This window comes from Amaranthus tricolor, chromosome 8 (genome assembly GCF_026212465.1).
Source record: "Amaranthus tricolor cultivar Red isolate AtriRed21 chromosome 8, ASM2621246v1, whole genome shotgun sequence".
Lineage (NCBI taxonomy): Eukaryota > Viridiplantae > Streptophyta > Magnoliopsida > Caryophyllales > Amaranthaceae > Amaranthus > Amaranthus tricolor.
In genome coordinates this window covers 13,279,523-13,292,673 of record NC_080054.1, presented here as the reverse complement: position 1 = coordinate 13,292,673, position 13,151 = coordinate 13,279,523, and the positions used below count along the sequence as shown (strand labels likewise).

The 13,151-nt window shown below is 32.5% G+C and overlaps 3 protein-coding genes across 3 annotated transcripts; all 3 read right to left on the bottom strand.

Moving 5' to 3' along the window:
• Nucleotides 1-372: 372 nt before the first annotated feature.
• On the bottom strand, nucleotides 373-1,001 carry LOC130821552 (photosystem II CP47 reaction center protein-like; the record flags this gene model as incomplete). The annotated part of the gene is made up of 1 exon (XM_057687342.1): nucleotides 373-1,001. A coding segment is annotated over one exon (525 nt), but the record flags the coding sequence as incomplete, so codon positions are not given.
• A 2,109-nt stretch (nucleotides 1,002-3,110) lies between these two features.
• On the bottom strand, nucleotides 3,111-3,739 carry LOC130821551 (photosystem II CP47 reaction center protein-like; the record flags this gene model as incomplete). Its single annotated transcript, XM_057687341.1, has 1 exon — nucleotides 3,111-3,739. A coding segment is annotated over one exon (525 nt), but the record flags the coding sequence as incomplete, so codon positions are not given.
• A 2,228-nt stretch (nucleotides 3,740-5,967) lies between these two features.
• On the bottom strand, nucleotides 5,968-6,734 carry LOC130821550 (photosystem II CP47 reaction center protein-like; the record flags this gene model as incomplete). Its single annotated transcript, XM_057687340.1, has 1 exon — nucleotides 5,968-6,734. A coding segment is annotated over one exon (525 nt), but the record flags the coding sequence as incomplete, so codon positions are not given.
• Between the last annotated feature and the right edge of the window lie 6,417 nt (nucleotides 6,735-13,151).

Sequence of the window (13,151 nt, the reverse complement as noted above, 5' to 3'; positions counted from 1 at the left end):
TGAACAATGAACGATGAAGAATAAATAAGGATCAATGAGCATTGTAGAATGAACGATGTAAAATGAACAAGGATCAATGATCAATAATGAATGAACGATGAAGAATGAACAAGGATCAATGATCATTGAAGAATGAATAATGAAGAATGAACACGGATCAATGATCAATGAAGAATGAACGATGAAGAATGAAAAAGGATCAATGATCAATGAAGAATGAAGAATGAACGATTAGGCGGTTCCCGAAAAAAGATAGCGAAAAAAATTATCCCTAGAGTAGAGACTAATAGAAATGTATAAACCAATGCTTCCATATATTTGATTGTGGTTTACAATTATAGCTTCCGTACCTGTTTACTTGAAATTATTTTCCCGATAATGATAAAAGGGAAAGAGTAAATAAGGGGCGGTAATTCAAATTAAGATTGCTCCAGTATCCTATGCCAAATCACAAAAAATAACAAAGCAATGTTGTATTAAACTCCTTGTCTTCTTGTAGTTGGATCTCCAATTTTTTGGAATGCGCCAAATTCTACTTGAACATCCAAATCGGGGTCAATACCGGCAAAAACATCTCGGAACAAAGTTCGCGACCCATGCCAGATGTGTCCGAAGAAGAATAGTAGGGCAAAGGAAGCATGTCCAAAGGTAAACCAACCCCTCGGACTACTACGAAAAACACCATCTGATTTCAAAGTAGCACGGTCTAATTCGAAAATTTCACCTAATTGAGCACGTCTAGCATATTTTTTCACAGTAGCAGGATCACTATAACTGACTCCGTTGAGTTCGCCACCATAAAACTCAACAGTTACACCTACTTGTTCAACGCTATACTTAGATTCCGCTCTTCTAAAAGGAACATCAGCTCGAACAATTCCGTCCCCGTCGATCAAAACGACCGGAAAGGTTTCAAAAAAAGTAGGCATACGGCGTACAAAAAGTTCACGTCCTTCTTTATGTCTAAAAACAGGGTGTCCTAACCATCCAATAGCTATAATGAACAAGGATCAATGATCAATGAAGAATGAACGATGAAGTATGAACAAGGATCAATGATCATTGAAGAATGAACGATGAAGAATGAATAAGGATCAATGATCATTGAACAATGAACGATGAAAAATGAACAAGAATCAATGATCAATGAATAATGAACGATGAAGAATGAACAAGGATCAAAGAGCATTGTAGAATGAACGATGAATAATGAACAAGGATCAATGATCAAGAATGAATGAACAATGAAGAATGAACAAGGATCAATGATCATTGAAGAATGAAAAATGAAGAATGAACACGGATCAATGATCAATGAAGAATAAACGATGAAGAATGAACAAGGATCAATGATCAATGAAGAATGAACGATTAATAATGAACAAGGATCAATGATCAATAAAGAATGAACGATGAAGTATGAACAAGGTTCAATGATCATTGAAGAATGAACGATGAAGAATGAACAAGGATTAATGATCATTGAACAATGAACGATGAAGAATGAACAAGAATCAATGATCAATGAACAATGAACGATGAAGAATAAACAAGGATCAATGAGCATTGTAGAATGAACGATGAAGAATGAACAAGGATCAATGATCAATGAAGAATGAACGATTAATAATGAACAAGGATCAATGATCAATGAAGAATGAACGATGAAGTATGAACAAGGAATGATCATTGAAGAATGAACGATGAAGAATGAACAAGGATTAATGATCATTGAACAATGAACGATGAAGAATGAACAAGAATCAATGATCAATGAACAATGAACGATGAAGAATAAACAAGGATCAATGAGCATTGTAGAATGAACGATGTAAAATGAACAAGGATCAATGATCAATAATGAATGAACGATGAAGAATGCACAAGGATCAATGATCATTGAGGAATGAATAATGAAGAATGAACACGGATCAATGATCAATGAAGAATGAACGATGAAGTATGAACAAGGTTCAATGATCATTGAAGAATGAACGATGAAGAATGAACAAGGATTAATGATCATTGAACAATGAAAGATGAAGAATGAACAAGAATCAATCATCAATGAACATTGAACGATGAGGAATGAACAAGAATCAATGATCAATGAACGATGAACGATGAAGAATGAACAAGGATCAATGAGCATTGTAGAATGGACGATGTAAAATGAACAAGGATCAATGATCAATAATGAATGAGGGATGAAGAATGAACAAGGATATGATCATTGAAGAATGAATAATGAAGAATGAACACGGATCAATGATCAATGAAGAATGAACTATGAAGAATGAATAAGGATCAATGATCATTGAACAATGAACGATGAAGAATGAACAAGAATCAATGATCAATGAATAATGAACAATGAAGAATGAACAAGGATCAAAGAGCATTGTAGAATGAACGATGAATAATGAACAAGGATCAATGATCAATAATGAATGAACAATGAAGAATGAACAAGGATCAATGATCATTGAAGAATGAAAAATGAAGAATGAACACGGATCAATGATCAATGAAGAATGAACGATGAAGAATGAACAAGGATCAATGATCAATGAAGAATGAACGATTAATAATGAACAAGGATCAATGATCAATGAAGAATGAACGATGAAGTATGAACAAGGTTCAATGATCATTGAAGAATGAACGATGAAGAATGAACAAGGATTAATGATCATTGAACAATGAACGATGAAGAATGAACAAGAATCAATGATCAATGAACAATGAACGATGAAGAATAAATAAGGATCAATGAGCATTGTAGAATGAACGATGTAAAATGAACAAGGATCAATGATCAATAATGAATGAACGATGAAGAATGAACAAGGATCAATGATCATTGAAGAATGAATAATGAAGAATGAACACGGATCAATGATCAATGAAGAATGAACGATGAAGAATGAAAAAGGATCAATGATCAATGAAGAATGAAGAATGAACGATTAGGCGGTTCCCGAAAAAAGATAGCGAAAAAAATTATCCCTAGAGTAGAGACTAATAGAAATGTATAAACCAATGCTTCCATATATTTGATTGTGGTTTACAATTATAGCTTCCGTACCTGTTTACTTGAAATTATTTTCCCGATAATGATAAAAGGGAAAGAGTAAATAAGGGGCGGTAATTCAAATTAAGATTGCTCCAGTATCCTATGCCAAATCACAAAAAATAACAAAGCAATGTTGTATTAAACTCCTTGTCTTCTTGTAGTTGGATCTCCAATTTTTTGGAATGCGCCAAATTCTACTTGAACATCCAAATCGGGGTCAATACCGGCAAAAACATCTCGGAACAAAGTTCGCGACCCATGCCAGATGTGTCCGAAGAAGAATAGTAGGGCAAAGGAAGCATGTCCAAAGGTAAACCAACCCCTCGGACTACTACGAAAAACACCATCTGATTTCAAAGTAGCACGGTCTAATTCGAAAATTTCACCTAATTGAGCACGTCTAGCATATTTTTTCACAGTAGCAGGATCACTATAACTGACTCCGTTGAGTTCGCCACCATAAAACTCAACAGTTACACCTACTTGTTCAACGCTATACTTAGATTCCGCTCTTCTAAAAGGAACATCAGCTCGAACAATTCCGTCCCCGTCGATCAAAACGACCGGAAAGGTTTCAAAAAAAGTAGGCATACGGCGTACAAAAAGTTCACGTCCTTCTTTATGTCTAAAAACAGGGTGTCCTAACCATCCAATAGCTATAATGAACAAGGATCAATGATCAATGAAGAATGAACGATGAAGTATGAACAAGGATCAATGATCATTGAAGAATGAACGATGAAGAATGAATAAGGATCAATGATCATTGAACAATGAACGATGAAAAATGAACAAGAATCAATGATCAATGAATAATGAACGATGAAGAATGAACAAGGATCAAAGAGCATTGTAGAATGAACGATGAATAATGAACAAGGATCAATGATCAAGAATGAATGAACAATGAAGAATGAACAAGGATCAATGATCATTGAAGAATGAAAAATGAAGAATGAACACGGATCAATGATCAATGAAGAATAAACGATGAAGAATGAACAAGGATCAATGATCAATGAAGAATGAACGATTAATAATGAACAAGGATCAATGATCAATAAAGAATGAACGATGAAGTATGAACAAGGTTCAATGATCATTGAAGAATGAACGATGAAGAATGAACAAGGATTAATGATCATTGAACAATGAACGATGAAGAATGAACAAGAATCAATGATCAATGAACAATGAACGATGAAGAATAAACAAGGATCAATGAGCATTGTAGAATGAACGATGAATAATGAACAAGGATCAATGATCAATAATGAATGAACAATGAAGAATGAACAAGGATCAATGATCATTGAAGAATGAAAAATGAAGAATGAACACGGATCAATGATCAATGAAGAATGAACTATGAAGAATGAACAAGGATCAATGATCAATGAAGAATGAACGATTAATAATGAACAAGGATCAATGATAAATGAAGAATGAACGATGAAGTATGAACAAGCTTCAATGATCATTGAAGAATGAACGATGAAGAATAAACAAGGATTAATGATCATTGAACAATGAACGATGAAGAATGAACAAGAATCAATGATCAATGAACAATGAACGATGAAGAATAAACAAGGATCAATGAGCATTGTAGAATGAACAATGAATAATGAACAAGGATCAATGATCAATAATGAATGAACAATGAAGAATGAACAAGGATCAATGATCATTGAAGAATGAAAAATAAAGAATGAACACGGATCAATGATCAATGAAGAATGAACTATGAAGAATGAACAAGGATCAATGATCAATGAAGAATGAACGATTAATAATGAACAAGGATCAATGATCAATGAAGAATGAACGATGAAGTATGAACAAGGTTCAATGATCATTGAAGAATGAACGATGAAGAATGGACAAGGATTAATGATCATTGAACAATGAACGATGAAGAATGAACAAGAATCAATGATCAATGAACAATGAACGATGAAGAATGAACAAGGATCAATGATCAATAATGAATGAACGATGAAGGATTAACAAGGATCAATGATCATTGAAGAATGAATAATGAAGAATGAACAAGGATTAATGATCATTGAATAATGAACGATAAAGAATGAACAAGAATCAATGATCAATGAACAATCAACGATGAAGAATGAACAAGGATCAAAGAGCATTGTAGAATGAACGATGAAAAATGAACAAGGATCAATGATCAATAATGAGTGAACAATGAAGAATGAACAAGGATCAATGATCATTGAAGAATGAAAAATGAAGAATGAACACGGATCAATGATCAATGAAGAATGAACGATGAAGAATGAACAAGGATCAATGATCAATGAAGAATGAACGATGAAGTATGAACAAGGTTCAATGATCATTGAAGAATGAACGATGAAGAATGAACAAGGATTAATGATCATTGAACAATGAACGATGAAGAATGAACAAGAATCAATGAACAATGAACGATGAAGAATAAACAAGGATCAATGATCAATGAAGAATAAAGAATGAACGATTAATAATGAACAAGGATCAATGATCAATGAAGAATGAACGATGAAGTATGAACAAGGTTCAATGATCATTGAAGAATGAACGATGAAGAATGAACAAGGATTAATGATCATTGAACAATGAACGATGAAGAATGAACAAGAATCAATGATCAATGAACAATGAACGATGAAGAATAAATAAGGATCAATGAGCATTGTAGAATGAACGATGTAAAATGAACAAGGATCAATGATCAATAATGAATGAACGATGAAGAATGAACAAGGATCAATGATCATTGAAGAATGAATAATGAAGAATGAACACGGATCAATGATCAATGAAGAATGAACGATGAAGAATGAAAAAGGATCAATGATCAATGAAGAATGAAGAATGAACGATTAGGCGGTTCCCGAAAAAAGATAGCGAAAAAAATTATCCCTAGAGTAGAGACTAATAGAAATGTATAAACCAATGCTTCCATATATTTGATTGTGGTTTACAATTATAGCTTCCATACCTGTTTACTTGAAATTATTTTCCCGATAATGATAAAAGGGAAAGAGTAAATAAGGGGCGGTAATTAAAATTAAGATTGCTCCAGTATCCTATGCCAAATCACAAAAAATAACAAAGCAATGTTGTATTAAACTCCTTGTCTTCTTGTAGTTGGATCTCCAATTTTTTGGAATGCGCCAAATTCTACTTGAACATCCAAATCGGGGTCAATACCGGCAAAAACATCTCGGAACAAAGTTCGCGACCCATGCCAGATGTGTCCGAAGAAGAATAGTAGGGCAAAGGAAGCATGTCCAAAGGTAAACCAACCCCTCGGACTACTACGAAAAACACCATCTGATTTCAAAGTAGCACGGTCTAATTCGAAAATTTCACCTAATTGAGCACGTCTAGCATATTTTTTCACAGTAGCAGGATCACTATAACTGACTCCGTTGAGTTCGCCACCATAAAACTCAACAGTTACACCTACTTGTTCAACGCTATACTTAGATTCCGCTCTTCTAAAAGGAACATCAGCTCGAACAATTCCGTCCCCGTCGATCAAAACGACCAGAAAGGTTTCAAAAAAAGTAGGCATACGGCGTACAAAAAGTTCACGTCCTTCTTTATCTCTAAAAACAGGGTGTCCTAACCATCCAACAGCTATAATGAACAAGGATCAATGATCAATGAAGAATGAACGATGAAGTATGAACAAGGATCAATGATCATTGAAGAATGAACGATGAAGAATGAATAAGGATCAATGATCATTGAACAATGAACGATAAAAAATGAACAAGAATCAATGATCAATAAATAATGAACGATGAAGAATGAACAAGGATCAAAGAGCATTGTAGAATGAACGATGAATAATGAACAAGGATCAATGATCAAGAATGAATGAACAATGAAGAATGAACAAGGATCAATGATCATTGAAGAATGAAAAATGAAGAATGAACACGGATGAATGATCAATGAAGAATAAACGATGAAGAATGAACAAGGATCAATGATCAATGAAGAATGAACGATTAATAATGAACAAGGATCAATGATCAATAACGAATGAACGATGAAGTATGAACAAGGTTCAATGATCATTGAAGAATGAACGATGAAGAATGAACAAGGATTAATGATCATTGAACAATGAACGATGAAGAATGAACAAGAATCAATGATCAATGAACAATGAACGATGAAGAATAAACAAGGATCAATGAGCATTGTAGAATGAACGATGAATAATGAACAAGGATCAATGATCAATAATGAATGAACAATGAAGAATGAACAAGGATCAATGATCATTGAAGAATGAAAAATGAAGAATGAACACGGATCAATGATCAATGAAGAATGAACTATGAAGAATGAACAAGGATCAATGATCAATGAAGAATGAACGATTAATAATGAACAAGGATCAATGATAAATGAAGAATGAACGATGAAGTATGAACAAGCTTCAATGATCATTGAAGAATGAACGATGAAGAATGAACAAGGATTAATGATCATTGAACAATGAACGATGAAGAATGAACAAGAATCAATGATCAATGAACAATAAACGATGAAGAATGAACAAGGATCAATGAGCATTGTAGAATGAACGATGTAAAATGAACAAGCATCAATGATCAATAATGAATGAACGATGAAGAATGAACAAGGATCAATGATCATTGAAGAATGAATAATGAAGAATGAACACGGATCAATGATCAATGAAGAATGAACGATGAAGAATGAACAAGGATCAATGATCAATGAAGAATGAACGATTAATAATGAACAAGGATCAATGATCAATGAAGAATGAACGATGAAGTATGAACAAGGAATGATCATTGAAGAATGAGCGATGAAGAATGAACAAGGATTAATGATCATTGAACAATGAACGATGAAGAATGAACAAGAATCAATGATCAATGAACAATGAACGATGAAGAATGAACAAGGATCAATGAGCATTGTAGAATGAAGGATGAAAAATGAACAAGGATCAATGATCAATAATCAATGAACAATGAAGAATGAAAAATGAAGAATGAACACTGATCAATGATCAACGAAGAATGAACGATGAAGAATGAACTAGGATCAATGATCAATGAAGAATGAACGATTAATAATGAACAAGGATCAATGATCAATGAAGAATGAACGATGAAGTATGAACAAGGTTTAATGATCATTGAAGAATGAATGATGAAGAATGAACAACGATTAATGATCATTGAACAATGAACAATGAAGAATGAACAAGAATCAATGATCAATGAACAATGAACGATGAAGAATGAACAAGGATCAATGAGCATTGTAGAATGAACGATGTAAAATGAACAAGGATCAATGATCAATAATGAATGAACGATGAAGAATGAACAAGGATCAATGATCATTGAAGAATGAATAATGAAGAATGAACACGGATCAATGATCAATGAAGAATGAACGATGAAGAATGAACAAGGATCAATGATCAATGAAGAATGAACGATTAATAATGAACAAGGATCAATGATCAATGAAGAATGAACGATGAAGTACGAACAAGGAATGATCATTGAAGAATGAACGATGAAGAATGAACAAGGATTAAGGATCATTGAACAATGAACGATGAAGAATGAACAAGAATCAATGATAAATGAACAATGAACGATGAAGAAAAACAAGGATCAATGAGCATTCTAGAATGAACGATGTAAAATGAACAAGGATCAATGATCAATAATGAATGAACGATGAAGAATGAACAAGGATCAATGATCATTGAGGAATGAATAATGAAGAATGAACACGGATCAATGATCAATGAAGAATGAACGATGAAGAATGAACAAGGATCAATGATCGATGAAGAATGAACGATTAATAATGAACAAGGATCAATGATCAATGAAGAATGAACGATGAAGTATGAACAAGGTTCAATGATCATTGAAGAATGAACGATGAAGAATGAACAAGGATTAATGATCATTGAACAATGAACGATGAAGAATGAACAAGAATCAATGATCAATGAACAATGAACGATGAAGAATAAACAAGGATCAATGATCAATGAAGAATAAAGAATGAACGATTAATAATGAACAAGGATCAATGATCAATGAAGAATGAACGATTAAGTATGAGCAAGGTTCAATGATCATTGAAGAATGAACGATGAAGAATGAACAAGGATTAATGATCATTGAACAATGAACGATGAAGAATGAACAACAATCAATGATAAAGGAACGATGAACGATGAAGAATGAACAAGGATCAATGAGCATTGTAGAATGAACGATGTAAAATGAACAAGGATCAATGATCAATAATGAATGAGCGATGAAGAATGAACAAGGATCAATGATCATTGAAGAATGAATAATGAAGAATGAACACGGATCAATGATCAATGAAGAATGAACGATGAAGAATGAACAAGGATCAATGATCAATGAAGAATGAACGATTAATAATGAACAAGTATCAATGATCAATGAAGAATGAACGATGAAGTATGAACAAGATTCAATGATCATTGAAGAATGAACGATGAAGAATGAACAAGGATTAATGATCATTGAACAATGAACGATGAAGAATGAACAAGAATCAATGATCAATGAACAATGAACGATGAAGAATAAACAAGGATCAATGAGCATTGTAGAATGAACGATGTAAAATAAACAAGGATCAATGATCAATAATGAATGAACGATGAAGAATGAACAAGGATCAATGATCATTGAAGAATAAATAATGAAGAATGAACACGGATCAATGATCAATGAAGAATGAACGATGAAGAATGAAAAAGGATCAATGATCAATGAAGAATGAAGAATGAACGATTAATAATGAACAAGGATCAATGATCAATGAAGAATGAACGATGAAGTATGAACAAGGATCAATGATCATTGAAGAATGAACGATGAAGAATGAATAAGGATCAATGATCATTGAACAATGAACGATGAAGAATGAACAAGAATCAATGATCAATGAATAATGAACGATGAAGAATGGATAAGGATCAAAGAGCATTGTAGAATGAACGATGAATAATGAACAAGGATCAATGATCAATAATGAATGAACAATGAAGAATGAACATGGATCAATGATCATTGAAGAATGAAAAATGAAGAATGAACACGGATCAATGATCAATGAAGAATGAACGATGAAGAATGAACAAGGATCAATGATCAATGAAGAATGAACGATTAATAATGAACAAGGATCAATAATCAATCAAGAATGAACGATGAAGTATGAACAAGGTTCAATGATCATTGAAGAATGAACGATGAAGAATGAACAAGGATTAATGATCATTGAACAATGAACGATGAAGAATGAACAAGAATCAATGATCAATGAACAATGAACGATGAAGAATAAACAAGGATCAATGAGCATTGTAGAATGAACGATGTAAAATGAACAAGGATCAATGATCAATAATGAATGAACGATGAAGAATGATAAAGGATCAATGATCATTGAAGAATGAAAAATGAAGAATGAACACGATTCAATGATCAATGAAGAATGAACGATGAAGAATGAACAAGGATCAATGATCAATGAAGAATGAACGATTAATAATGAACAAGGATCAATGATCAATGAAGAATGAACGATGAAGTATGAACAAGGTTCAATGATTATTGAACAATGAACGATGAAGAATGAACAAGGATTAATGATCATTGAACAATGAACGATGAAGAATGAACAAGAAGCAATGATCTAGGAACAATGAACGATGAAAAATAAAAAAGGATCAATGAGCATTGTAGAATGAACGATTTAAAATGAACAAGCATCAATGATCAATATGAATGAACGATGAAGAATGAACAAGGATCAATGATCATTGAAGAATGAAAAATGAAGAATGAACACGGATCAATGATCAATGAAGAATGAACGATGAAGAATGAACAAGGATCAATGATCAATGAAGAATGAACGATTAATAATGAACAAGGATCAATGATCAATCAAGAATGAACGATGAAGTATGAACAAGGTTCAATGATCATTGAAGAATGAAAGATGAAGAATGAACAAGGATTAATGATCATTGAACAATGAACGATGAAGAATGAACAAGAATCAATGATCAATGAACAATGAACGATGAAGAATAAACAAGGATCAATGAGCATTGTAGACTGAACGATGAATAATGAACAAGGATCAATGATCAATAATGAATGAACAATGAAGAATGAACAAGGATCAATGATCATTGAAGAATGAAAAATGAAGAATGAACACGGATCAATGATCAATGAAGAATGAACGATTAATAATGAACAAGGATCAATGATAAATGAAGAATGAACAAGGTTCAATGATCATTGAAGAATGAACGATGAAGAATGAACAAGGATTAATGATCATTGAACAATGAACGATGAAGAATGAACAAGAATCAATGATCAATGAACAATGAACGATGAAGAATGAACAAGGATCAATGAGCATTGTAGAATGAACGATGTAAAATGAACAAGCATCAATGATCAATAATGAATGAACGATGAAGAATGAACAAGGATCAATGATCATTGAAGAATGAATAATGAAGAATGAACACTGATCAATGATCAATGAAGCATGAACGATGAAGAATGAACAAGGATCAATGATCAATGAAGAATGAACGATTAATAATGAACAAGGATCAATGATCAATAATGAATGAACAATGAAGAATGAACAAGGATCAATGATCATTGAAGAATGAAAAATGAAGAATGAACACGGATCAATGATCAATGAAGAATGAACTATGAAGAATGAACACGGATCAATGATCAATGAAGAATGAACTATGAAGAATGAACAAGGATCAATGATCAATGAAGAATGAACGATTAATAATGAACAAGGATCAATGATAAATGAAGAATGAACGATGAAGTATGAACAAGCTTCAATGATCATTGAAGAATGAACGATGAAGAATGAACAAGGATTAATGATCATTGAACAATGAACGATGAAGAATGAACAAGAATCAATGATCAATGAACAATAAACGATGAAGAATGAACAAGGATCAATGAGCATTGTAGAATGAACGATGTAAAATGAACAAGCATCAATGATCAATAATGAATGAACGATGAAGAATGAACAAGGATCAATGATCATTGAAGAATGAATAATGAAGAATGAACACGGATCAATGATCAATGAAGAATGAACGATGAAGAATGAACAAGGATCAATGATCAATGAAGAATGAACGATTAATAATGAACAAGGATCAATGATCAATGAAGAATGAACGATGAAGTATGAACAAGGAATGATCATTGAAGAATGAGCGATGAAGAATGAACAAGGATTAATGATCATTGAACAATGAACGATGAAGAATGAACAAGAATCAATGATCAATGAACAATGAACGATGAAGAATGAACAAGGATCAATGAGCATTGTAGAATGAAGGATGAAAAATGAACAAGGATCAATGATCAATAATCAATGAACAATGAAGAATGAAGAAGGATCAATGATCATTGAAGAATGAAAAATGAAGAATGAACACTGATCAATGATCAACGAAGAATGAACGATGAAGAATGAACTAGGATCAATGATCAATGAAGAATGAACGATTAATAATGAACAAGGATCAATGATCAATGAAGAATGAACGATGAAGTATGAACAAGGTTTAATGATCATTGAAGAATGAATGATGAAGAATGAACAACGATTAATGATCATTGAACAATGAACAATGAAGAATGAACAAGAATCAATGATCAATGAACAATGAACGATGAAGAATGAACAAGGATCAATGAGCATTGTAGAATGAACGATGTAAAATGAACAAGGATCAATGATCAATAATGAATGAACGATGAAGAATGAACAAGGATCAATGATCATTGAAGAATGAATAATGAAGAATGAACACGGATCAATGATCAATGAAGAATGAACGATGAAGAATGAACAAGGATCAATGATCAATGAAGAATGAACGATTAATAATGAACAAGGATCAATGATCAATGAAGAATGA